Source organism: Anas platyrhynchos, chromosome 3 (genome assembly GCF_047663525.1).
Source record: "Anas platyrhynchos isolate ZD024472 breed Pekin duck chromosome 3, IASCAAS_PekinDuck_T2T, whole genome shotgun sequence".
NCBI lineage: Eukaryota > Metazoa > Chordata > Aves > Anseriformes > Anatidae > Anas > Anas platyrhynchos.
The window spans coordinates 14503929-14530791 of NC_092589.1; the positions used below are offsets into that span (position 1 = coordinate 14503929).

The following is a 26863-nucleotide window of genomic DNA, read 5'->3' on the forward strand; positions in this document are numbered from 1 at the left end:
CCTTGGCTGTGAAGACACTTCACGCTGACAAACATATTTGCTTTTTCATGTGGTCTCGTGGTTTGATTTCTCCTTTTAGAGGAAATCAGGGAGTGTTCTAGATTTGCTCGATACTGCAGCTTGGTAGCTACAAAACTCGTTTGACAATAACACGTATGTCTGCCCTTCGTGAATACTTTTTTGTGCTCAAACATATGCCCGTGGCACGTGTTGGTGTCGTTCAGCAATGTGCTCTGTGAGCGCTAGTTTGTGGCTTCCTGGCTTAGGAATGACTTGTGCTCAGTTCTCGTGCTGCTGCTTATTGCTTCTGGTTAGAAGCTATCTTGAGTAAAGCTGAGGCCTTCTGCTTTGGCCAATTGCACCTTTACTGGTTTTATCTGTGTTTCTGAAACGAGACAGTGATATTTATAGAGAAATGGTATGTAGACAAGCTCTTAATTTCATGGCAAATTACTGAGATTTCACTGTTGTTTTTTTACTTCATGCTTCTCATGCTTCTCTGTGTTACTACAATAGCAGCAGTGTTATGACTTATTCTTGCTAAATATCCTACTAAAGCATGCACTGTGTATGACGTTAGGGGAGAAAACACTTGGATTTCAAAGCCAGATTTCTGTCTTAACTATAAAAGGAAGCAGAATTTGTATTTGCTGATGGTTCTGAGATCGGTTCCAGCTGAAGCAGGGTGGGTACCTGTACACGTGCGTGTAACTCAGGTGTAATGGATTCAGAGATACAGGTATGAAAGTATTTCTACTAATATTAGGAAGCTTTTTATCTTGAGTAGGCAAATCTAAACAGCTACTAATAAATACAAATACAGATGAAAATGCATGACAAAGAAACATGAACTAGAGCAGAAGATGAGCTGGGAAGGATGGAGACAACTTTCCATCATTTGAAAAGCATGATTTTATGGGGGTGCTAATTAAGTAAGGTAGCTGCTTTAGTCAGTCTTTGTTTTGGTGCGAAAACCAGTGCTTATAGTTACCAACTGATAGGTAGAGAAATATTTTCAGGTGACGTTTCTTGAAGACATTAAAAGAAGAAGCAAAGGGGGGCAAAAAGTGCAGTGTCAACCAGGATCTTGATACGGTAATAACTATGCAGGGCAATGAATAATTGATTTAATAACTTCTAAATAAAGCAAAGCTGCCTGCTAGCTTAACATCTTAAGAGTACTAGACTTTGCAGGAAAAACGAGTAATTAGTGTTTTCTCTTGAAGGTTTCCGTAGGTGCTTCTTTCAGCTTAGAAGAGCGTGTGTGGGTAAAGAAGAGAGAAGCTGAAAATAAAAATAACTGTTTTTTCTGCAAGAATCTCAGTACCTGCAGTTCAAAGTGTTACGTTTTTATGACTAACTTGAACGCTGTCGCTGGTAATAGACCTCAGCTGGTTAATTTGGGATATGTGGTATCTTAGGTAAATATCAGCAGTCGTGTTTTCCCACAGTTGTCACAGCTCTTATTTAAAGAAATGTGTTGCTACTTGAAATGCTTTCGTAGCGCAGATGACTAGAATGTGAATTAAGCTTAAAAATCGTGCACCAGGTTGTTCTGACAAAGTCCCAAATCCTGGCTTACAGCTCACAAATTCTTGATTGAAAGAAAAGAATACGTAATTGCTTTGGGAGAGCTGCGTGTGGAACACAGGAGTTAAGTGCACGGGACTCAGTTTGTAGTTACCTGGGGCATGTTGTTGCCTTGACTGTCGAGTACAAAAAGATAGGGAAGAGAGGAATGTCTGTAGCAGTAGTGGCAATCATTGTGGTTACCTAATTACCGGAGCTGAAAACTCCTTTGGGCTGCAGATGGGAATCTCTCTAGTTCCCGAAGATGCTATAATTCCTCCTGAAAATAGTGAAAAATCAGCAAGACTTGCTTCTCAGGTCAAACGCATCGATGCTGTTGCTAAATTTCGGTACAAGAACTTGACACTGCCTTCACCTGTGTTAAATCCGAGTGTTGCTAAGTACTGTGTAATTCATGCAGTCTTTATTATGTCTAATCCTTTTTTTATTGGCTAACACGATTTCATTCTTTTTCCCCCCCCTTGGCTTAGAACAAATAAGGTGTGTTTCAGCCCTCGTTCAGGCTTCCCGTGGAAAGATGAGCTGATGGCAGGCCAAATTTGGTCACACAGAACTGAATGTGAAGCTGTTTCAGCACTAGCTCTGAGAAATGTTTGTAGCAGGGGTTCTGTGTGCTGATGTGCAACGGCTGCAAGTATTAATGATAATCAGACTTGCAGTGAGAAGAAGGAAAGTGCCCGTATGTGTCAAAGTTGAGCCTTTTAAAAGCACGTATGGAGAGCATTCAGAATTGGAAAGGAGTTCTGGTTCAAATTCTATTTCAGGTATAGGACTGAGCTGTCATTTTCTTGCGTTGTGGGGTACAGCTCTGCATATAGTAGGAAAATAATCAATTTTGATTCAGTTTCCTGCTGGCCCTTATTTGTTCTTGCTTTATTGTTTTTCCCTCTCAGGAAGCAAGACTCGTCTCAAACAAACATTGGCATAAACAAACAGGAAGTGTGTCAGAAATATTTTCTGTTGTGCGTTCCCAAATATCTTTTTCTGTTTTGAAGAAACGGGGTGAAAGACCTTCAATTCAATCGAGTTTTAGTATATTTGTTTCATATTAGAAAAATCTTGCCTGTTAATTAAATCTGCAAAGAACTTTAGTTGCTGAAGCCCACTCAAAATAAACTTCGCAGTCCGTTTGGAAAGAGGAGTAGAATTGTTTAAAGTATGCTTGGAGTGCACATTTAGATGCCTACTTCTGGACCCGGCGTTATGTCTGCCAAACAGTTTTAGTTAATGATAGCAGTGTTCCTCGTTCTGTATTGAATTTTAAATGTCGCTGTTCTGTTGTTGCTAGGATGCAGGGGGAAGTCATCACAAAGTCTCTGTTTCTCCTGTCGTCCATGTCCGAGGGCTGTGTGAATCCGTTGTGGAAGCAGATCTTGTGGAAGCTCTCGAAAAGTTTGGAACCATATGGTAGGTCGAACAGTGTCAAGTCATGTCCCTGGACGGGTTGAAAGAATGACTTAAAAATCACTTAGACCTCTTTAAATACCTTCCGATGGCCTCCTTGAATCCAGAACTTAGTTGGTAGGAAAACGTAACAATTTTTTAGCTGCATAAAGATTCTCTTTTTCCAGACAAAAGTCTGGTTAGGCATACAATGCATGTTCTAACATCTGCTGTCAGACCTCAGGAGCACAGCTAATCCTAGCCTGACGTATGAGCTGTAACAGAACTGCAGAATAGCAGGAGAGTGGCTGTCTTGACATAAATGGATATACCAGGGATAAGGATGTGCCACAAAGCAGATGAGGTGTTTTTTTTCCACAGGCTTTGTATGGGAGGTGTGCTTATGATAGTCCCTTCAGTGTTCAAAGGTTACATACCCTAAACATCCTTCATCCGTGTACAAAACAGTAAAGGTGAAATGGTAGAGACAGCTTATCCTGAGTGCTTCATTTTGGAAGCATGCATTTCTTTTCGATTCAATGCTTGTAATGAAGTTATATAACGTTTTGTAAATAGTACAGTGGTATTTTTGCTGCCTAAATATTTAAATGACTGAATTACACTTCTATCAATATCTTAAAATAAATTAATAAAATGAGCACGAGCTTTTTAAGGAATACAGATAGGTGTGCTTTAGGCTGAGAAGTTTACTTTTCAAAAAACTAAACCTGTGGAGGTCTGTTGGGTTTGTCAGTATATTAATTTGGTTAACTGTTTGGTTCTGTTTATTTCTTCTAAGGTAGTTTTGTGTCAGAAAAAGTGTATTTTTAATTTCATAGTAACAAAATGTTTAGTTTCATGTACCAGGTTTGAATGCTTTTTGTAATTTGCATTTGCTTTGATCCTTTATGTTATCAATGTCTTTAACAAAATTTTAAAAAGGTAATGTAGTTCTAGTAAATGATCACTTAATCATTGTATCGGTTGAACATTCATTTGTATTTAATGTTTTCAGGAAAACTACTGCTCATTACTTATTTTTCTAATGGATGTGTTTCTTAGTTTTATGTGAGTGCTATAGAACTGTGTGACCTGGTTCACGAAAGGGAGACCTCGCTTCCTTTTGTGTCCTAGTTTAGACTTCTTCAGAAAAACGAAATTACCTATGACACTTACTGGATTTCAGAGTAAGCATATGAGAGAATTTACCATAATGTTTCTCTTACCAGCTACGTCATGATGATGCCATTTAAGCGCCAGGCTCTGGTGGAGTTTGAAAACATAGAAAGTGCCAAGAAATGCGTAACGTTTGCAGCAGATGAACCTGTATACATTGCTGGACAGCAGGCCTTTTTCAACTATTCGACAAGTAAGAGGATTACTCGGCCAGGGAACACGGATGACCCATCTGGTGGAAATAAAGTTCTCCTCTTGTCCATTCAGAATCCTCTCTACCCAATTACAGTGGTACGTTGTTATTAGTATTATTTTAATAGTAAAAGGCTGTTGAGGAACAACCTGTTACATTATTTCCACTATGTCCTATTTGTTAAAATTCTACACTGTCAAGCAGCTGAGTCAGGAATTACAGTCGCCTACCAAATGTTAACATCATCTTCATATAAGTAACATGCAGATTCTGGGGGAAAAAAGTATTGTTTTTTTTTTTTTTTTGAGATGGTTCAGTCCTGTTGTACAGATATTTTGCAATACATTTAAAGACTCCAGTGGTCAAGATTTTGAAATGTTTAAGTTGCTTCATACTTCAGAAGTATTTCCAAATGTGTTGCCATAACATCAGGAACGTTGTTTAGCTTTTAGGCCCTGAGGCGGGTATGTTTAAACAGCGAGTTGTTTTTCCAGTAAGGAAGGTTATTCTACTGCAGCTATTCATTCTTAGGTATTTTTTTGTGGAAAACTGAAACCTTCATCTGTTGATGATCAACTACAGTTTGGTGGAATCTTCCTCACTTTTTTGGAGGGTTGATACGTTTTACTTCTCAGTTACTGTAGTCGTGGTATATATATATACAGTTGCATCCTAATTTATTGTCATCTGTTTATGGCAGAATTAGTTGAGTTTTAGTGATACAGAAACTTTTTGCTAGTATTTAATGACACGTATTTTCTTACGCACTGAATATTTGCTTATATTTTTCATAGCAATTTACAACCTCTGTTGAATTGCATGGGAATACTTCAGGGGAAAAAAAAAGTCTGCTTAAAGCAGACTTGTTACACGGTGATATATGTCTGATACAGGCATAAGTTACTTGTTCTTACAGAAATGTATAGATATAGGATAGTAGGGATCAATCCAAGTGTTGTGTGGAGCCATGTAACTTAACGTAAATGTTAAATTCTTCTTTATGTGCCATTAGCAGATTGAAACTTAACATTCCTGGAATTAATATAATTACAAACAAAATCAGTTCCATATCATGCTTTTTGCTTTGTTTTGTTGTGAACGTAGATAAGTTTTTGGCCTTTGATTCATTAGCACGTGGTGAATTTTCTTTTTTGCATCAGTTTTATTTGTAGAAGAGCGTGACAAGGTATGAGTTGCATTTTCATGAGGGTCTAAAAATACACCTGCTTTGAGCTGTGTGAACAAATCCATTGAGTAAACTGAATTACTCTTTGCACATGACTGTAAAACAGATCTTGGAAACTGTTTCATTCATGCATTTTAAACTTGGTTTGTAAAAGCAGCTGAACTCAAAGTAGATGCTTGACTAAACTGGAAGCAGAAACATCAGACTTGGCTAGGGGAGTTTCATGGAAATTCTGAGCATGAAGCCTCTAGCCCAGCAGCTCCTTACAAAGAAAAACAAACAAACAAAAAAGGCCACTTTATTTTTCTTCCTGACTGTCCAGAGTATACCAATGAGCACTAAAAGCAGACAGATTTCCAAAATTAATTGCAAGCACCAGAGCCCATCAAAGACAGTGCAGACTAGTTGAATCATAGCCACTGGGAAGAGCAATTTGGAGAATCGCAGAGTGGTTTGCGTTGGAAGGTGCCTTAAAGACTGTCCAGTTCCACCCCCCTGCCATGGGCAAGGACACCTCCCACCAGCCCAGGTTGTCCAAAGACCCGTCCGACCTGGCCTTGAACACCTCCAGGGATGGGGCAGCCACAGCTTCTCTGGGCAACCTGTGCCTCACCACCCTCAGAGTAAAGAATTTCTTCCTAATGTCTAATCTACGCTTACCCTTTTTTAGTTCAAAATGATTCGCCCTTGTCCTATCACTGCATTCCCTGGCAGGGTCCCTCCCCAGCTTCCTTGTAGACCCTGTTAAGGTACTGGAAGGCCGTTATAAGGTCTCCCTGGAGCCTTCTCTTCTGCAGGCTGAGCAACCCCAGCTCCCTCAGCCTGTCTGCACAGGAGGGGTGCTCCAGCCCAGCTGGAGGTAGGTGCTCCAGTTACTTCAGGATGCCGCAGGCAAAGTGGCAAAGTCTGCATTATTGGAGAGGAAAGGGGAAATAAAAAGCCAAACACCCCCCTTTTTCTTCTAAATTACTCTCTCCTAAGTTTGAACTCTTCTACAGATTACTGTATATGATTCTATGATACAGTTAGAAGATACAGATGAAATATTGTGGCCAGTTTTAAGTGGCAAGTCTAAATAATGACAACAAACTGCTCAATAGTTCCTAAGAGCTTCTCTTTCAAAACAACATACGTTGTTTGCAGAGAAATTAGTCTGCTCAAGGGCATCTTGTGGAAGAAGCTAAATTGTTCTCCAATTTTGCTGCTGTTTATTCCAGCCACTATAATTATGACTTGCTTCTTTTCTAGCAGATTTATTTTATTATTTTTATTTTTAGAGGCGTGTGGCAGGGAAGGAAAGAAAGGCAGGTTAACTGTATTTAACCCCTAATTGCTTCTCACCCCTTGTTGGGTGGAGGGGAGGGTGTGTTTTGAGAATGTTTGTGCCCAAGAGGTGCCATATAGAGGCCTTTGAAGTTCTGTTTCCTAATTTACTTCCACGTGGGCAGACCTTTGTCAAGGATTTGTGTTTAAGAACAGGCAAACTTGTCTGTTCAAACAGACCTCAAAGTGACCTATGCCTCTGCACTCTTCACGAGTGTGTTCAGCTCTACCTCTGTTCTTGCCTCTTAGGTTCAGAGGGTGAGTAGGAACTTCTGCACCTGCATGAGGAAAATGTGGTATGCCTTCGTAGTTGGAACATTTTAAATTTAACTATCGACTTCTTTTGAGATTAAGTTGCTCTAAGATTAAGATACCCTAGTGCGTAGGTAATGTGGGCGTTAAATCTTTATTTGAAATATGATACCACACTTCTCTATTTTGTGAATTACTTGGTTGATTTGATAATCTGAAGTATCTGAATTAACAGATTAAAAAAAAAAACACCTGTCTATGTGCCTGTTGGTTAACCACACAAATGGTGTTTTGAGTAGAGCTTAAATTTTGAAAGAACTTTTTTTTTTAATTAACTTTGAAGGAATCTTTTGAAAGGTGAATTGTGAAAGAAAGGCATATGCCCTAAAATTAGTATCTTTTAGAGCTGGAAAGTCTTTGGGACTCTTTTCTTCCAAACAAGAAGAGATGGAGTGCAGCTGTTTGTGCTATTGAGTGTGCCTACAAAATAAAAAATAGTTTTACTTTTATGGGTTAGAGCTTTTAGAATCCCTTCTAAAAATGTCTGTCAATTGTCTTAAAAACCTAAGGTTGACAAACTCCTTTACTTGCTTCATTGAGCTGTGTAAAACAGTCAGTAGAGTGTTTGGTGTAAGGCCGCTGAACATGGGCAGATTTTTATTTTTTTTTCATGTGGCAGTACACCCACACATTAAGGCTTATGGTACTTTATATGAGCCAGGAGTTACGCCACTGCAACTGTAGCCAGTAATATGACATCCTTTTTTCTGTTGATTTTTCTGTGTCCGTGTCTTATTTTAAGAAGTTCAGCACGCTCCCCTGCCCTTTGCTTCCCAAGTGCTATCTTATTCTGCAGAAGCTAATAAATGTTACACCTACTCCCTTCTCTCTCTTGTTCCCCAAATAAACGTGGGGATGTACACTACATTCTTGGAATGAATGTGATTTGGATATATAGGAAGGAAGGGAAAAATGGATCCTAGTAGAGTGTTTCACTGAGATGTCAGTGCCTTCACCTGCTAGGGTTAACTACAAAACTGGCTATCTAGTCAACCTTCAGTGCCCTCAAGTCTAAACGTGATCTAACAGGTCTGTTGTTCCAGGAAACCATGGTTCCAAGGTTCTTAGCTTCTCAAGGCCTGTTCTTCAGACTTCTGAGCGTGGGTGTATAATCACGATTAAAAAGATGCATTTTTCTTGGTCAAATTCATGCCTGAGTCTAGTTTCTGGTACCATTATGTCTGAATTGTGTGTAATGGACAGTTTGAGGTACCGTGCATCAGATCAAGTCAGGCTTATGAGGTGTTAGGAGTAAGGCAAGTTTCTGTCCTTAGTGTTTGGTTCCCCTGCTGCACTGAAAATGGACTCGAATTTTATTGGTTCCTTTTAATATAGAGAAGGGCTTGTGGACGCATTGCTCTAACAGTGAGTTTGTATGAATCCAGTGCTTTCTCCCAGAACTTTTCTCTGCCTGAAGTGGAGAAGCACAGCAACTACTTAATGTCTTTTAATTTAGGTGAATAGGGTTGAAATTCTCATTTTGATAAGCTTCCGAAGGTTGTACTGTGAACTTCCCTAGGTTACTTTTCTGAAGATGAACAAGAACAATTAAAACCCAACAGTAACAAAACCAAAATCTCAGCTGCGAGGGTTTTGAGAAATGAACTGTGCTGTAACTACAATGCCACTGTATCTCTGTTTGCTTTGGTGAAACTACTACAGTGAGGCTACAGCACGTGATTCAAGGCAGCACCAGCTTGGAACGTGGATGCAGTTATTGCATTTCAGCACTCTTAATTTAAGATACTTGTTGTTAAACTAATATTTGTATGAGTACTTCTTGTGTAAGTTTTTTCCTGTTTTTGAGTTTTTGCTGCCTGTGTAACACCATCCTATAAAAATGCTAGTTGTAGAACTATAAATTGTGTAGGGAAAATTGTAAATGAAAAGTTAAAAAGCCTTTTCTTTGCTTTTTGTCACTTACATGCTAAAACAAGAAAATGTTCTGTGAACATAAATTGTTTGAAATTTAGCTCTAACTGAAAGTTTTTCTTCTTCCTTAGGATGTCTTGTATACTGTGTGCAACCCTGTTGGGAAAGTTCAGCGCATTGTGATATTCAAGAGGAATGGAATACAAGCTATGGTTGAATATCCTTTTTGGAGTGTGATTTTTTTTTTCTTGTAGGTTCTCTACTGCATATGGGGCTTTAACATGAGAATCACAGAAAAATACAATGTAATTTTGAGACAAATATTTAATTTGTACCCAAGACATTTTAATTTCTGATGTGTATAAGATAAAGCATCACTTACACATGTAATCATCATAGGAAAATGATGTGTCAACAGTGGTCTTGATAACCATGTTTATAGGTGACCTTAAGGTAATAACTGTTCACATGAAATATGCCATGGATTTAACAACTCATTAGGCAGAAAAGTTTCATGTCTTCTAGCTGTATGGATTCTCAACAAATGGGTAAAGGATTCTTCAAACTTCTGAAATAGTTCTAATATAGACTGCTGGTCTTACTGTTTTGACTTCAGTGAAGCACGAGACCAGCTGAGGCCTTAACCGGTTTATCGTGTGTTGAGAAAATTTCCTGCTCTGTTTTCTTACTGTTTACTGTATTTGTGGAATTAAGTTGTACATCGGATGAATGCTCAGACTTGTTAATGTGTTATTGTGGTTTGCAGAGTACAAAGTCTGATATGATTAAGCCTTAGTTTATAAAACTCTAAGACTTATTCCTAGAGATTGATCGCCGTCCATTTCTGTAGCTGCTATTTGGAGAAAATTGTACAGGAATCTCAGGTATTGTTCTGTGATTTCAGGTACTACCCGTGTGGCAGGCTTCATTGGTGCTCATTTTAGTGCTTTAGTAGCGATCATTTCTGTAACATGTCACTGATTTAACTAGTGGCTGCGCTGATGATTTGTCAGGCAAAAAGAATTGCCCTGAATTTCAAAGAAGCAAATGAATTGCTGTTTATCTGTGTAGAAGGCTTAAACCGTGCATCTTAACAGAATCTTTGACTTCCTATGGTAGTGTGGTAAGTTTGTGGCAAGCAGCGTTGTTTGGGTTAGGTGGCTTCTTGTATTGTTGGGGGATTATTCTGTGAAAGATTAGGGAAGTTGTGGGGAGGATAGTGCACATGTTCTGAAAGTACCATATTTCTGCTCTTTAAATAAAATTCTGCAACATACCTTTTAAAACAAAACAAAAACCAAATAAATAAAACAGCAATTAAAAAAAAAAAAGAAAACCAACCTTGCAAATATAAACAAAGTATAGGTATCCGTATAGATAAACAATTGAGGGGACAAGGCTTTCAAGACAAGACCTGCCTGAAAGGTTCCAAAATTTACTCAAATTTCAATGATAATTGCAGTACTCTTCACTTCTGCAGATGTGGTCCTACAGCTCTAGTCAGCACACAACAACTTCCTAGAGGCTTGAGAAGCTTAACTTTTCTCACTCAAACCTTTGGCAAACTTGAGCTAGTTGAAACAAATAAATTCCACTGCGAGCTTAGGTCACAGTGGAAGAAGTTGGGCTGTATGAATTTGGTAAAACAAAAGAGATGTGGCATTGAAACAGAATACTTGTGAGATTTTAAGTAACTACATCAAGTGATGGCACAAAATGGTCTGCTGCAGGGTTCAGGACTTCTGGTGCAGTGTGTTGCTGAATATGTATGAGATCCTGGATTTCCACAAGGCAAGGCTCACGTGCAAATTTCTGATAGTAATAGAACTAATCTTGGGGTATGCAGAGGATATGAAATAACCTGCTTGTGGGAGCCTTGAGCAGTGGATTTAAAGCAATCTGCTTATTGTGTTGTTGATTGCAAGATGTCTGCTGGTTCATTCAGAGCATCCCTTTTGGTTTTGTGATTGTTTTCTTTGGCGAACAAGCTAAAAAGGGTGTACTCAATTCTTTTCACTGTAAAGGAACTGCTGACTTCATTAGACTCCCTACCCACATGTCTCTAGCTGCTGCTAGCTGTGAGAAGGGATGCATTGTCTTAAGTCACGCCTTCTCACCCACAAATTCCCATCTCTTTCCCAGTGATGCAGCTTGATTTTTCCCTTTTGGTTGTGGTTCAAATAGTCTCTTGCTGGTAGCGTCTATCTCCTCTGACTAAACTTACTAAATCCACCAGAGTATTTTCAAAATAACGTAAACTCAGAGCATCAACAAAATGTACATTTGTAAAGAGTTTAGAGTTCTTGTATGGTCATAGTGAACTACCTGCAGGCGACAGATGTAAATCTATTTCAGAAGAAAGGGACGTGGATGAGACACCTTGGGAAAAAAATCCTTAACATGATGTGCATGTTTGAATCAGTGTTTTGTGCCCAGAAGGCAAAGGCAGCACTCAATGGAGCAGATATCTATGCAGGATGCTGTACACTAAAAATTGAATATGCAAGGGTAATGCTTGGACCTTCTCTCTTACTTTTGCTAGCGAAATATTTATACTCCAGACTTAACCTTTTTCACTTTTACTTTATTTGAACAGCCAACTCGACTTAATGTCATTAGAAACGACAACGATAGTTGGGACTACACTAAACCGTATCTGGGCCGACGAGGTAGGTTTCCATACGTTATCGCGGTAGATGTATGGCTATACTAATGACAACCCTTTATACGTGGTCAGGCTGTATCGCAATAGTCATTTCAAAGCGAGCCAGTGCTGCTGAAGGCTGTGTTCACAAGCCAACCTGTAACCCAGGAAATTAACCCTGAGCCCTAGTGCCCCCTACTGCCGTATGCTTGAGCCACTTAGTTCAACAAGGAGCCCACACCTGCAAGCACCTTCGCAGTTCTCAAGGACTTGCATTTCTCCAAGCAGCTCTCTCTCTTTGGAGGAGAGGAAACCTGGTACAGACTATTCCTTACAAACTACAAACTTGCACACTGCTTCTCCTGCGAAAGGACTCTTTTTTTTTTTCCCCTATGTTGGACGAGGCATTAAGAAGGATAGAGGACTTCAGCAGGCTGACTCTACACTTCATCATGCACCACATCGGCATCAGCAAAACCAAACCAAAACAAAAAATCAAACCCTCTGAAAAACCTCAGACTTGCAATTCACCTTGTCTGCATACTGCATGCACCACCACCACAAGTTTTAAAAGGAGGACACTTTTCAGTACTTCAGATTTGCATGGGATGAATAACATGATAGACTGTACCCACTCTGTTCAAGCTTGTATGTATGATGGTCTTATTTCCCTTAAAATTAAAACTGAAAAATTGAGAACCTCCAAAATTAAGAACCTCTCTTGTTGATATCATTGACATTGTAATCTTTTTATTACTTGCTGTATATGAGAGTTGCATTCAGTCTTAAGAGTGTAAATATTGTCTAGTAGCAGGGAAATTCAGTCCTGACCCGTAGATAGTTGGAACTGAGCAGTGCAATATCAGATAGGTCCCCTCAGTTATATTTAAGTATTAAAACAGGGAGATTCATAATTGATACACGCATACTGTCTCTTGAGTACTCAGCTGTAAAAACTACCAAAGCTTGACTCATGTCAGTGGGAATTATGACTATATATGTAAAGACAAACTGCTGTGTAGCCTGACTCCTGTAAAGCATTTATTTAAAAATAATCTGTAAATATTGAGTGCAGTGTTGAGTAACTTATGTACAATAATGTGTGCAATGTGAAGTCAGAAAAGTGAAGACAATGTGTCCAAGATAGAGTATCTACATATTAAAGGCTATATGAGAGCCTGGGCTTTAGCTGTCTCAAGTGACATGCGCTTTCAAAGTAATTCTGCTGAGACGCTGGGCTTGTAAAAACTGTTGTACGACTCAAAATATAGGGCTTGAATTTTCAGAATGAAGTTCTTGTAAAAAGTTAACAAGGGAGCTACAGTATTGGTTGCAGCTTGTATATTATGACTATTTGTACGAGGGTGCAATTTTTTTCTCAAATTCCTAAGTTCAAAAAGCAACTTTGAAGAAACTCGAGGGCAAGAAAAAATCATGAGGGATTGGATATGAAAATCTGAAGGATTAATATGACCCTCGTATCTTCTGATCATGGCGGTGTTTGGAGGGTGACCTGTAATATGGTGCATGTAATTGCGTTATGTAATTGGCCTGCAGATATGGCTGTATGAACTAAGTGTTCCCCAAGGAAAAAACAAAGAAAGAAACAAAACAAAAAAAAAAACAACACAACAGTGGAAGATGAAAAACTTGAGAGGTATAGCTTGCTCTTTCTCAAGAACTCCTACTCTACTCTTTTGTTTTCCTTTTTTTGTTACTCTGAATGCCATTCTCTGTTTGGTGTATATCACTACTGCACATATGTGAAAAATGATTATATTTGTATTACGTAGCATGATTTTTCATTTAGTGTGGCCCACATCCATTTGTCTGGAAAATGAGAATGTAAACTGTTGAATGAGCACACTGAAAAGAGAGCAGGTGTCTAGAGCAATTACGTCCGTGAAGTAATCCAGGACTTGTTTTGAGAGAGTTCTGGTATGTGTGCTTCAACTTGCTCTTGCAGCAGCGTTGTTTAGGTTTTGAACTTAATCTGACCCAAGCTGTAGTGGTCTGACTTCACCAAACAAGATTTTAGTCCAGAGGAATTCCATTCTGAGGACAGGCATGCTAATATATCCTTTCAGAATTTCATTTTGTTCCCCCTGTGCCTTTCCCCTGTCCCTCATGCCCCCCATATTGTGTTCCCCTCCACCCCCCCCAAAAAAAAAACACCAAAAAAAAAAAAAAGACACAGAGGAAATGTGTTTTCTTAATGATTTTTTTTTTCTCTTTTCTCTATGGTAACAAATTACTTACTTCCCCTGAGTATTGCTGTGCTTAAAAAAGCTTCTTACCAAGTGCCTGGGGCTCTGAGCCCATATTGCATTAGACTGAACCAAAAAAAATCCACCTGTCCTTTAGTATTTTGTTGGCTTTTAGCCAGGGAGTTCGAACTGTAATTTGGAACATTTCTTTTGGTGGTAATAACAGGGTACTCAGCAACTCAGGGACCTGATTTAAAAAACAAAATAAAAATAAAAATTGTAAATCCTGAATGAAAAGAATCTTTATTTTTAACACAGATCAGTTCTTATGTTCCGTTGCCTGTTTGCACAAATATTTCTACTGGCGCAATGAAGTTAGTTCAAGGAAGGAACAAGCCTGGGGAAAGGAGAGGGTAGTGGACTGCTCCACCACCAGGAGGAAATATTTGTCAAACTATGAACTCCTGGAATTCTTCCTTTAGAAACTACGGTCCTTCACTTATTACTGTGTACACTTTCAAAGGATTTAGCTTCCACAGACTGGAATGATAAATTTGATTTTCTGAAAGATGTTTACTACATACAGTTTAAATGCTAAAAATATTTAATATGACTGCCCATTCTTTTCCAGAGCTAAGAGCGACAGAGCTATGACTAGAAAAAGGAATGGAAAAACATAACTTGACCAAAATAATCCTTGCTCTGTATGGGCAAAGGCACTCAGCACTGTTCTCTATTCAATCTTTATTGCCAAAGTAAATGTCTGATTTGGAACCTGTTCTCAAAATCCTGAGCAGAAAGGGCACATTTTCATCTCCCACTGTTGTGTTGTCTATCATGAATATTTTTTGTTCTTCAGGGGAAGTAGCTCCAGCTGCATTGGGCTGGGATTGTCATTTTCAGCAGTCACCCTTAAATTTCCTGGGAACTATCCTAAGCTGAAAAATACCTTGCCCCATGCTTTCCACAAAGAAGTCTGGAAATATATTTTTCTGTGCCATGGAGCATGTATCTGGTTAGAAAATACAGCTTTGACTGCAATGCACTGCTTTCCTCCAGTAATGTAGACCCCTTGCTTAACTTTATGACATAGAGAACTGGGTTTTCTTAAAGGATTGACCGTTGGTTAAGCGCATTATTCAGTAATGTTTCTCTTCAGTTGACCTGTGATGTGCTGCTGATAATGCAATAATGTACAATCCTTTCAGCACGCCCATAAGTCAGTAGGTGTTCTGTAAATATAAATGTACACGTATGTAATGCTCTCTGTTTACTGATTATGAAACCATGTAATACAGGTTGTTGTTGGCTTATGCTGAAACTTCTTGAAAGAAGCCCACTTTGAAAATGTGTTGCTGTTGAAGCTAATATTATGATTCAGGTACTGTCTTTCAAAAGTACTGCATTTCAAATTTGTTTTAAGAGACACATAGGTAAATCCTGCTGTATGGTGTTATCTATACTAATGTGTGATGTCTGTTTAGGAAAACTATTGGGTATTTCCTTAGTCTTTAAATGTCTGCATCTCCTCATTGGCTACTGCCCCCAATCAGCTTAAGTGGAATTTGTTATGCAAATGACAGTCTTTTAATTTTGGTGTCCCAGGGCTATACCTTGTGGTTTTAGATGTATAATGAATGAGAAATTGCTTAAAATTAACAAGGACTCAAATTACATTTTTGCTTCTTAACTAGAAGCTTTGTGTCTTAACTGGAGACATCATGTGCATACTTGTCCATAGTAAACTGTTTCCTTTCCCTTCCCGTATGTTAGACAGAGGGAAGGGCCGCCAGAGGCAAGCTATTTTGGGAGAGCACCCATCGTCATTTAGACATGATGGTTATGGTAAGTAACACAGCATGACAGGTGGTTTTGATTTCTATACATGTTATGTGGAATTCCAAATATTCAATCAGTGCATAACTGTGGACCTCTACAGCGTGAGTAGTTCCCTATTGTTCTGTGCATGTGGTGCTGTCAGTCCATGGTCTAAAAATGCTAGTGATGGACTCAAATCTGTAGAGTCTTCATTGCCATAACTCTTCCTTCTATGGAGAGCGTCCGGCTCTACAAATACGTTCATTTGAAGAATGTTTTCTCTCAGTTGCCATCACTGTAGCAATGATTTGAAAATAACATCATCACTGAGAAAGCTGTTTTTTTTCTAGAAAATGGCAGCATAGCTCCATCAATGGTTTCATGCAACCAAAAGCTCTCTGATATCTTTGTGTGCAAAGAAGTGACTTGTTCTGAAAAGGTATAGCCATGTGACTACTTAGGAATGATATTTTGGAGTTAGTTCTATAAAGTGATGCAGTTATTACCAGTGCTATCTGAAGTGAAGGTCTGCCATTATTTTCATGGTTTGGATCAAGACCTAAGGGCTGAGAAACTAATGTCTGGGTTTAGATATGATTATTCCAATTATTTACTGTCTTAACTGTCAGGTACAATGTAATTTGTCTTGCATCTTTCTTTTCAAATGTATTATTTCACCACATACATTGACCTTCTATCTACTGTTTCCAAAGGCTCCTCAAATCACCAGCATTTGAGTTGGGCCTTGTGTTCAGTGGTCTTATTTTTTCATTCTTCTGATGCGCACTTCCACCTTAAGTAACGTGGCTTTCTACTCCTGTACTGCTTTCTTCTTATTACTGCTTTTTGCTAATGGGGAAAAAAAGGCAAAAGTCCCTTCTATACTCAGCTTATGTGAATTTCATAATATTTATTGTCTCAGAAGAACAGGGATCCCCTACTCTGTCTAATACTGATGTTTCCCGTAAACAAGAAAAATATTGCATGCTAGCAACATCTCTTCATTTAAAAAGAAGAAAAGTGGTACCTGTCACTTTACCAGTAGTGGAAAATAAATCATCTTTGTTTTGTATTAGTACTAATAACGAAAACTGATAATCTTGAAGGAATGTATCCCGTAATTCAAGCTATCATTAAAATAATTACTGAAATAGCATTTTTTTTTCCATTTGTGTATAAAAACAATACCATGAAATGGCTCCTCCCTTGTTATCTGGTGATGTAAGAATACACAGAATATTAAGGGAGATAGAAGAGGTCTCTTTTTATTTTAGATTGGGAAAAAACATCAATGGAAACAATGATAAACCTTTTTTCACCCTGCTCATTTTAATTATGCATTATGTATGTGGGATTTAATGCATGATTAAGTAGTGAGACTTGTTTCAAACCATCTGATAACGTGATGTTTCATCTCCTTAGGGTCACATGGTCCCTTGTTGCCATTACCAAGCCGCTACCGAATGGGATCTCGAGACACTCCAGAACTCGTTGCTTATCCATTGCCCCAGGCATCCTCCTCATACATGCATGGTGGAAATCCTTCTGGGTCAGTTGTCATGGTTAGTGGATTGCATCAGCTAAAGATGAACTGTTCAAGGGTCTTCAACCTCTTCTGCTTGTACGGAAACATTGAGAAGGTAAGGCATAATTTGGTAGAAGCTTTGAAGCTACTGCAGTGGATTTAGTTATTTTGGAGAAAGCCTGGCTGGGACAGTTTAAAAATATTCCCTGACAGTGTGTGAAATTCTTAATTGGGGCTGTTCATTGCAATGTCACTTTTTTTTTCTCCTTATTTATTTTAGGTGAAATTTATGAAGACTATTCCAGGCACAGCACTGGTTGAAATGGGTGATGAGTATGCTGTAGAAAGAGCTGTCACACATCTCAACAATGTCAAGTTATTTGGAAAGAGACTTAATGTCTGGTAAATATGTTTTATAAGATTAATGGTCTGAGAGTGGGCAGACGTATTGAGGTTGCAAAGACAGGGTATCCTGTTGTTCTTTTATCATTGTTAGAGTTATGATTTCCAATTTACAACTATTATTTTACTCCAATATATTGTTGTGAATTTGACAGCTGTCAATTTCAGTGCAAACTTATACCTAATGACATATATAGGTGCTAATGGATTGGTTGTTAATAAGCTGTATTGACTAATATGTCTTATCCACCCTTTCTACAGTTATTAAGGAAGGTATCAAATCCAACTTGTCTTGTTCTTCTATTTCAAATTGTTGTAAAGAAATGTCAGGTCTGTTCTGGCTAGATCAATAATTTGTGTGCAAAGTATGCAAGTCTTGATTGTTTAAAAATCTTTTACTCTATATCCTTAAATCCCAGTGTTTCCAAGCAGCATTCAGTAGTTCCAAGCCAGATATTTGAACTGGAGGATGGCACGAGTAGTTACAAAGATTTTGCAATGAGTAAGAATAATCGTTTCACCAGTGCTGGCCAAGCATCTAAAAACATCATCCAACCACCCTCTTGTGTGCTGCATTATTATAATGTTCCCCTGTGCGTAACTGAAGAAACATTTGTGAAGGTAGGCAGTTGCAATGACTGTGACAAATAGTGCTTGGGGGCCTTATCCTAGCTTTATGGTGTGCTACTTTTAAAATGAAATAACTGGGATAGTTTGGGGATAGCAACTGGGAGATAATTAGTTCTTAAAATAGCTTTGTAGCCTCTCTCTATAGAAGCCACTACATTTTTACTATTCTGGCCTTATTCTCTTTTTAAAGTGAAAAACGAGATCTTGGAAATAATTTTTTTGTGGAGGTTGAGAAAAAGACTTGTTAAAGAAAGCCAAACATAGTGAAAATTAAGACTGCAGTCCATAAAGGTTTACTGACTCCCTGAGATGATTATTCTGATGGCTACTAGGATGTTTTACAATGGAGAAGAGCTTGCATAAGGAACAGTTTGCACAGTTGCATCCTAAACAAACACTAGATGCTTTAAATATACTGGGCCTCTGAAATGGAGTCAGTGGTAATTCTTTTTCAGTTTAGTGATTTATTTTTTTTTTTTTGGTGCCTCAGGCTTCATCTTGAAATTTAAATCTGGTTCACAAGTGATACGCTTGTATGTACAACTTCTGAGCTACCGTATTGAAGTGGAAATGCCAAAAACAACTTGTTTTTTAAATGTATATTCGAGGTGATAGTGACACCTATATTCTAAAAACTCTGCCTATAAAATGTTTGGGAAAACATGGATACAGAAGCCTTGCTTTGCAGGCTATAGAATGGTATTCTAAAGAGTTATTAATCTAAACAAGATTCTTATGGAAGATGAATATTTAAGGTCTTGGAAGCTCTCAAAAAGAGACAGTATTTTCCTTTCTGTGTATCTTCCAGGAACTTAGATTTTTGCTAATGTATTTATGTGCATTTTTGCTGGGGTTTTACATCTTACTTTGTTTTTGTGACAGCTATGTGAGGATCATGAAGTTCTCAGCTTTATTAAATACAAAGTGTTTGATCCAAAACGTAAGTAAACTTGGACCCATTCGAGGGGTTATTTAAGTTCCAGTTCTGATGAGATCATGCACTGTAAGGAAGTGGTTATTGATCCCCCCTCCTCTCTTTTGTTTCTTATTTTGACAGCCTCTGCCAAAACACTCTCTGGTCTGTTGGAATGGGAATGTAAGACAGATGCAGTTGAAGCTCTCACTGTACTTAATCACTACCAGATAAGAGTCCCAAGTAAGTCAGTTTTACTGATCTTACTGCTATCACTTTTTTTCTTTCATGTTGTTATTGTCTTTGTACAAAGTAAAGCTTTAGCAGCTCAGTCTGCAGCTAGAAATGGCATTATTTTCATTACATGCTTAGTGTGTGTGTGAATGTGTATGTATATATTTATATCACAGTATACAAATATACAAATGTATCTGGTACAGTGTATCTAGTCCTTTGTAGGTTAGGTTCTGTCTAAATGACACTAATTTTTCCTAGCCTTTGAGTCAACCTATAGAACTCCAAGCATGTTCTGCAACTTTGAAGTTCCAGAAAGTTGTAGGGGGGGAAAAAAAAAAAAAGCAATTTGTGACACAAAAAGTAAGGCAGAAAAACTATTGCTTAAAACCCACTGTCGTCAAAATCAAACCCAACATACACTGTCTTACCAAAGCTCTTTTGTATCCTTCTCAATAAGTGCAGAGAAAGTTGCAATACCTTTGGGTAGAAAATTATTGGAAGTTGCACAGCTTGCTGCTGTGAGTTCAGTGCTCCTGTAGTGGGTTCTCTTTCAAATCGGAAACTTGGAGGCCAAACTAAATAAGAAGGAGGCCAAACTAGTAAGAATGGAGAGGGAGTTCATCTGCTAATTAAATGCACAGTGGGACAGATCTGCATTGGACAATTAAGACAGTTTATAGAAGTAAATGGAATTATTCCAGGTGTTCACCAACATAACTTTGAATCCAGCTTGGTGCCTAACATTATTTTAAGCTACCTTCTCCAAGCTGTTAAGAATTTGTCTCTGCCTGGCAAGTTTCACTAGCTTAAATCTTTCCTATCTCCCACACCTTTGTGCACCTTCTCAATAATGGACTGAAATTATTTCAGGGGCAGGAGTTTTTGTTAAGATACTCTTGATAACATACTGTTCACAACTCCACATTTATCTCTCAGTTTGGGGTCAAGTTAGACAACAGAAGAATTTACTCTTTCAACATTAAAAAAAAAAAAAAAAGCAAACCCTGATGTGTAATCACATACAGCTATTGCTGGAAAAAGCAGTATTTTAAAATTAGGACAGTTTGTTAAGGCTTGCTGTAATAAGGTTGGCTGATGCATCTTCCTTGACCTGAGAGTACCAACAGTGTGCTGGCTGTGGGACTTGGCAGCCTTTCCAAGTAAAGGGAGATTATCTTATGCTTGGCTTTCTGGGAAGTCCTGGGTGTCCTAATGTTCTTTTTTTTTTTTTTTTTCCATCAGACATGCATAAATACTGTCCAGTGTCACTCTATCTCTGATAGAAATTCTAAATCCTTACTTTATGAAACATTTATTCAATTTGCCTTTGAAACTGTCTGTTGAACACTACGCTTGTAAACAGCTCAGATGGGAAGGCAGACAGCAATAATGGCGAAGTCTTTCTTGCGTATAGTACACTATTTGGAATTCTGTCTGCATTCCCTGTGATCAGACCCATCACTTCGCTTTTATGTCTAAAAAATGCTGTTAAACTATAAAGAACACCTGCTTAGAGGTCATCTGGTGTCTGCTGGCTGTTGAGGGTTTGGGGGGGAGCATTACATCCACAGAAGTGGTAAACTTGTCAGATTATGCAAGGTGATTTCCTTGATCAGCAGGAGAGCCATGCACAGGACACTTTACTGAGCATGTTCCATGTTGTTTCCTGACAGATGGCTCTAACCCTTATACCTTGAAGCTTTGCTTCTCTACTTCATCGCATTTATAGAGAAGAGGACTGCATGTTAAGAGCTACATTCACCTTGATTTGCAAGTTTGAAACTACACTTCGTTCACAAAGCTCTAAAGTGGTTGCTCTAATGTTGCCTTGTTTCAACTTAATTCTAATATCTTTTATCTTGTTTTATAATAAATGGATGTTCCTTCATAAAATACTAAACAGATTTTTTTTTCTTTTTGCCTCTAAGAAATACATGTTGTAAGCTTACTACAAAGTCTGTCTTTCGTTAGTGTAGTATCTTCAGATCTCTAAGGAAGCACCAGTAGCGTAAACAAGGCAGCGTACCATTCAGACCTTAAAAATGTCCATTGTTTTCTTCCAAAATTGAAATATATTTGCGTTTCTGAGGATGTTAAAGATTAGCAAGTATTTTTCCATTTGTAGTCTTAATTGGCAAATAGAACTGTTACATTGGAATTTTAAATGTAGAACTTGTTTTTCAGTATGTTAAGTGGTGAAGTATGTTGCAATTCTAAAAAGCTTGTATTTATAAAGCGCTTTAATCAGGTTAATGTTGCACATACTGAATTTTTAGTAGTGTAGACTTACTTGATTTATAGTTCAGACAAAGCTAACATAGGAAATTATTAATTGTACATGTGTATGGTGTGAATTCATACTTATTTATAGTGTTTTTTTTTTTTTTTAAAAAAAAGAACTATTTTCAGTTTGCATTAGCATGATGGCATCTATAGCTAGTCCCACCATAGGGGCCTTTTTAAAATTAAAATTGCAAGCTTGTATCAGTGTGTTCATCCTCATTTTCCATAACTTAAATTTAAACCTTGGTGTTTAACATATCCTTTTTGAATTCTTTTAAGTAGTTATTATGACTTATTAAATGGTAAAAGTTGGATATATGAGAACAGAAGATTATTCACAATAGAGATCAAGGTGGTGGAAAAAGTTAAAACAAAAAGCAAGCCCCACCATACCTGGATTGTTGACTTCATTTACACTGGATTCCTCTATCAATGTTTACTTTTGTCTGATTTGCCTTACACTTTTGTTACGCTGATGGAAGGATTCATAGGGTGAATAGACTTGACTAGCCTCTCATTTAAACTGAGGTTGTCTCTGCGGGGTTCAGAGAATATAACCCTAATCACGAGATGTGAAACTAGTGAGATGAGAGATCTTCCACTTTGGGGAAAATTAGTTATTTGTGTCCCAGGACTTCGGTGCCTCAGTTCTCTCTTCTAGAACTGAAGTTGCACCTTGTTTGGGCCCAACCCCCAGAAACAGGAATCCAAGCAGGAAGTCTGGGAGCTCTTGTCCCAGGCCTGGTGCTTGTTGCCCTTTCTGATTTTGCAGCAAAGTGTTTAGTGCCTCTTTTAGTTCCGCTCTTAGTGATCCAAATAATTTCATCAGGTGTTTTCTTTTATCACACAAGTCCTTCATTTTGTCTTTATGGATTTTATCCGTATCCATCCTTTATGCAAAATTATATTAACGCAGTATGCTTGTCCTTGAGAAAGTATGTTGCAGTATGTTTACAGACTGTGGGCATTGCACATGTTTTTAAATACAGACTAGATTTTCCCTGTTTTTAATTTCAAGGCAAATACATGTAATGACACCAGGGGAAATGTCAGCTGTTCTTCAGGTTTTCCCATCAACTATGATTCATTTTCATCCTGTCTGCCTCCATTTTATTCATGTTCCAGGTAATGAGTATTTCAGGAGTTCAAAGCAGGCTTCTAGTACATCTGAACTGGGAACTGAAGGACTGCTGCTCTTTGGCAACTCTTTCTGCATAAGGTTTGGAATAATACCAGCCGCTAGTCTGGAAGATGACAAACAGACTTGCAGTGTAGTGGCACTGCTAGTGCTCTTTCAGCCTTCATGCTTTTCTCCCAGAAGCTGCTTCCAGAGAACTCTAGCCTGGAAGGCGATGTGCCATAGCCAGCTACTTGCCAGTAGTGCTGGGTACTAGTGTTCTGTGCTGCCAAGTGATTTAATTGTGAAACGTCTCTCCCAGTCATTCGTTTCTCTTCCATCACCTTGAATGTTCTGTGGAAACCAGTTCCTCCTGTCATAACTTGCATTGCTATTTGTATCAATGTTGTTTGAGAAGTCAAGTGGTTTGCAGTTAAGCATTGAAAATAGTGTGTTATCTGTTGGTCCGGTTTGGGATGTAGGATGTGACCCTAAGAGCATTCAGGTTTAAAAAAGAAAAAGAAAAAAAAAAGCACTTTAATGTTTCTGTATCCTCGGCGGATCACAGCATTCAGTGCCTAAGATGCTCAGGTGAACAGCATCTTTCCTGTGGCTGCTCAGATCAGTCTGAAAACACTGAAAACAGAATAGCTTTTGGTGTATCTGAGAGGACGTGACCCCAACTGGAAGTCCCTGTTTTGCAAAATGAGTAGCCTGTGCCATGTGGGGAAGAAAAGAGTAGAGACTGAGAAGTTGTTTAACCTTCTTCCTACATAAAATAATCATCTTCTTCATGTAAAAGTTGAGAACGTGAAAATTCCTTGTTGGTCTCTGGCTGTAAAAAGAAAATAATGTCATTTCCTGGGCCCACAAGGATAGATAGCTGTCCTCAGGGAGGAATGAGGTTGGTCTCCTCCTTCCAAAATCGAGGTCTGGGTTCACCTGTAATCTTGCTCTTCAGAATAGAGCCAAAGCAGTGGGGCAGGTAAAGAGTTGCTCCGAGGGGAGTGACGTTTGTGTGTAATTTGGCAGCCTACCACTTACTGTATTTGTCAGATTAAAATTAAACTCCTGAGGTCTCTCAATGCAGTTTTTTCTGTCCCTTTTGCATAAGCCATATATGCAAAATAGTGAGCACTGCTATGCATATTTCTTGCTTGCAAGCAGCTTGCGTTCACGCTGTAATATATTCACGTCTGTTCCACTGTTTAAAAAAAAAAAGGTTATTTTTTCTAATTGCTCACCTTTCATTGGAAGTAAATGACACGTTGAGGTGGAGATCTGTTCATCTTCTCTCCTGGTACTCTAATCTTTCTTTGTACTCATTTTCCCCTTACATGCAAGAATTGGGAAGAGTTGCTTTTTGACTTTCTATACCACCACAGCAAGATGGAGTGTATCACTAGGGTGATATAAGAAAAGATTTAAAAGGAACCATTCAGGAAATGTTCGGGTGTTTTACTTCATGAAAGGAATGATACGACTTAATGTGATGTTGCTAATTCTGTCTTTTAGTAGGGGATGTTTGGGGTGAGCTGGCTTGTAACTGGCTGAAACCCTCTATTGTAATTAAATGCAACTTGCTCCTTTTCCTGCTGTGTGTTTCCTTGTGAACAGAGCTTGAATTTGTTTGAATATTATGATGTCTTAGCAGGAGACATTCAGTCTCTTCCTTTAAATAATACATTGGAGTCTGAGAACACAAACACACTTGCTCATTTCTTTTTCCACTTCTGGGTTGTGTTTAAATATCTTTTGGATTTTCTTGAGTCTTCTTTGAAAATACCTTGTATTCTTACATCGGTAGCTACTCGGGTATTTTTGGACGCTCCAGCTTTTTATGTCTACCCAATCTGTTGGTTTATTCCCTTTTGGCAATTACAGAGGTGGTATTAAAAATAATCTTGTTTGCATTGGCATGGCCTTGTCTAGAAATAGTGTGCAAGAAGGCATGAGAAAATAAAACCTGGTTATGGGCTCCACTTTCTGTGAAGAGTTCTCGATGCAGAAAACATAATTCTTGTGATTATTGACCTTAAACTAGATGCAGCTATGCTGAAGCTGAGAGCCTTCCACCTTCACAGATCTGGAATCTCAAAGGTAACTTAGGAGTGTCCTGCTGTAAGATTTGCCTTGCAGTAATTATACGTTGCAGCTGTCGTGTTTGATGCTCTGACCAAACCCTGGCGTGTTATCACAGAGGAGCTGATACTGCCCTCTGTATATCTGGCTAAATATAATAATCTGTCAGCCCTAAAAACAACACAAATCCTGATTTAGATCCCCTGTGAGTAACAGCCCCAAAGAAAGGAAAAATTAAAGTCACCACTGCAGCCTGGTGCTCCCCAGAGTGCTCCAGGTGTGTTGGTTCGCTGCCAATGCTGTTCTATATTGTAGGTTGCATTGCTCCAAGACTGAGAAAGGCCTCAGTGAATAAAAGCATGCTAGAAGTAAATCGTCTCACCAGGTTGGTTGTGAAATTCAAGAGTGTGTGGACGAATCCAGTCTAAGCAAGAGACAAGAGCTGCTGTGAGACCCCTGGAAAGGAGGCGGAAAGGAACAAGGGGCGAGCACAGTTCACTGGACCTGCGTTTGTCTCCTGGTTCGGGTGCTGGCAAGGATGAGAGGTGGATGTTAAACTGCAGCCAGATGAAGCAGCTGCACGTGTTTAAAGGCCATTCTGTCTTAGAAGTGAGGTTATTTGCACTTCTTTCATTTATTCTAGCTTATGCCATTTTTTCCTCTCAATTGTTAAGAGCACGTGTTTTAAACTGATCTACCCTCATCCCAGCCCACCTCTGCTTCCATAGGTTGTCTGGGAGTCAACTGGACTGTGAAAAATGCTAATATTCACAAAGGAAGGCTGAGCTGAGAAATTCTTGGTGTCATTCTTCACCTGTAAACCAAGGGATTTGCTTTTTTTTTCTTTTTGCCTCACCTGTTTCACCCTAGACGCACCAGGTAGCCGGTAAAATAATACTGTGCTCTCAGTTGCACCATGAAAACTGGCACTTGTGGAGAGGGGTGATCAGATGTGTTCACGTGGCAAGGCATTATTTCTGGCGTGCCGTGCAGGTTCTTTGCTAAAGCTGGCAGGGGACAAAGTCTGCGATGAAGGTAAGCTGAAGCAAATAGCTGTTCAGGAGTGGGGGTGATGAGGGCCCCAAGTCCGGCAGCTGATTTGTAAAAGGTAAAGAGCTCCCGTTCCTAGACAGTTGTATAAGCAAGTGAATGGAACAGAAATATTCTGTGCTTTTAAGTCTCCTAATGCATAATGCTCTTTCCCCGTTAAAAATAAAAGGGTTCTTTCTCCACGGACTGTGATTCCCACAGGATGTGGAGGAACCTAGCACAGCCGGATTAGTAGTGCTTTGGCTGTGTTCCTCTAAGGGAAATAACTTCAGTCCCTTTTCTTGCGTTCAAAAAGCCTGGGTGTCTGTCCTATGCCAAGCCTTCCTGGGCTGGCCTTTCACTGCCAGCTCCCTGGGCTAGAGCCACGCATTAATTTAGATAGGTTCTCTGCTCTTCCTTTTGAACGTTGCAGCTGCTGATGTGAGGTCTTAATTTCTGGCATGATTTATTTAACTTTTTCCTTCTCTGGTGTTTGTAGAGCAGCTGCAGCCTGAATGGGCCTTCACGCACGGGAATGAGTACTGCAGAAACGCGACAGGGAGCCAGCAGCTACGTGGTACATTAAAAAGCAAGATAATTAACCCTCTTTTCCAAAGCATCCAGGAATATCAATTGGTCCTGGCAGGGGCCATATAGCAGAATTCATCAGACCATAGCACTACAGTGGGTTTGTAGCGTGGGGGATGGCTGAGGTTAGCAGTTGCTGCAGAGTACAAGATGTAATTATTTAATTTCATGTAAGCCATTACCTGTTTATTTTCTCCTGCCACCGTTTCCTCTCTCCATTAGTGAGCTCGTCCTTCTTTAACCTAGTAAGAAACGTAGGTTGCAAATATTTGTGCTCCATACAAATTGAAGTCCATAGCAATCAATTAAGCCCCTAAAAGCTATTAGTTTGGGTGCTTGCCTACTAAAACTCC

General features: G+C 38.9%; 1 protein-coding gene across 2 annotated transcripts in view; it reads left to right on the forward strand.

The window, feature by feature from the left end:
• The window catches only part of HNRNPLL (heterogeneous nuclear ribonucleoprotein L like), a 29246-nt gene extending 4844 nt beyond the window's left edge, over window positions 1–24402 (forward strand). Inside the window, exons 1-13 of one of the 2 annotated variants that reach the window (XM_038176278.2) lie at window positions 707–739; window positions 2879–2997; window positions 4203–4440; window positions 9167–9252; window positions 11447–11543; window positions 11632–11704; window positions 15660–15731; window positions 17127–17344; window positions 17510–17631; window positions 18051–18252; window positions 19144–19201; window positions 19319–19417; window positions 21085–24402. In XM_038176278.2, coding sequence (XP_038032206.1) covers window positions 722–739; window positions 2879–2997; window positions 4203–4440; window positions 9167–9252; window positions 11447–11543; window positions 11632–11704; window positions 15660–15731; window positions 17127–17344; window positions 17510–17631; window positions 18051–18252; window positions 19144–19201; window positions 19319–19417; window positions 21085–21140 — 1458 coding nt within the window. In that variant the 5' untranslated portion in view covers window positions 707–721 and the 3' untranslated portion in view covers window positions 21141–24402. Of the gene's footprint in view, window positions 1–706; window positions 740–2878; window positions 2998–4202; window positions 4441–9166; window positions 9253–11446; window positions 11544–11631; window positions 11705–15659; window positions 15732–17126; window positions 17345–17509; window positions 17632–18050; window positions 18253–19143; window positions 19202–19318; window positions 19418–21084 lie in introns of those variants that run through there. The other variant, XM_027453499.3, reaches the window with a different exon arrangement.
• Window positions 24403–26863: the final 2461 nt, after the last annotated feature.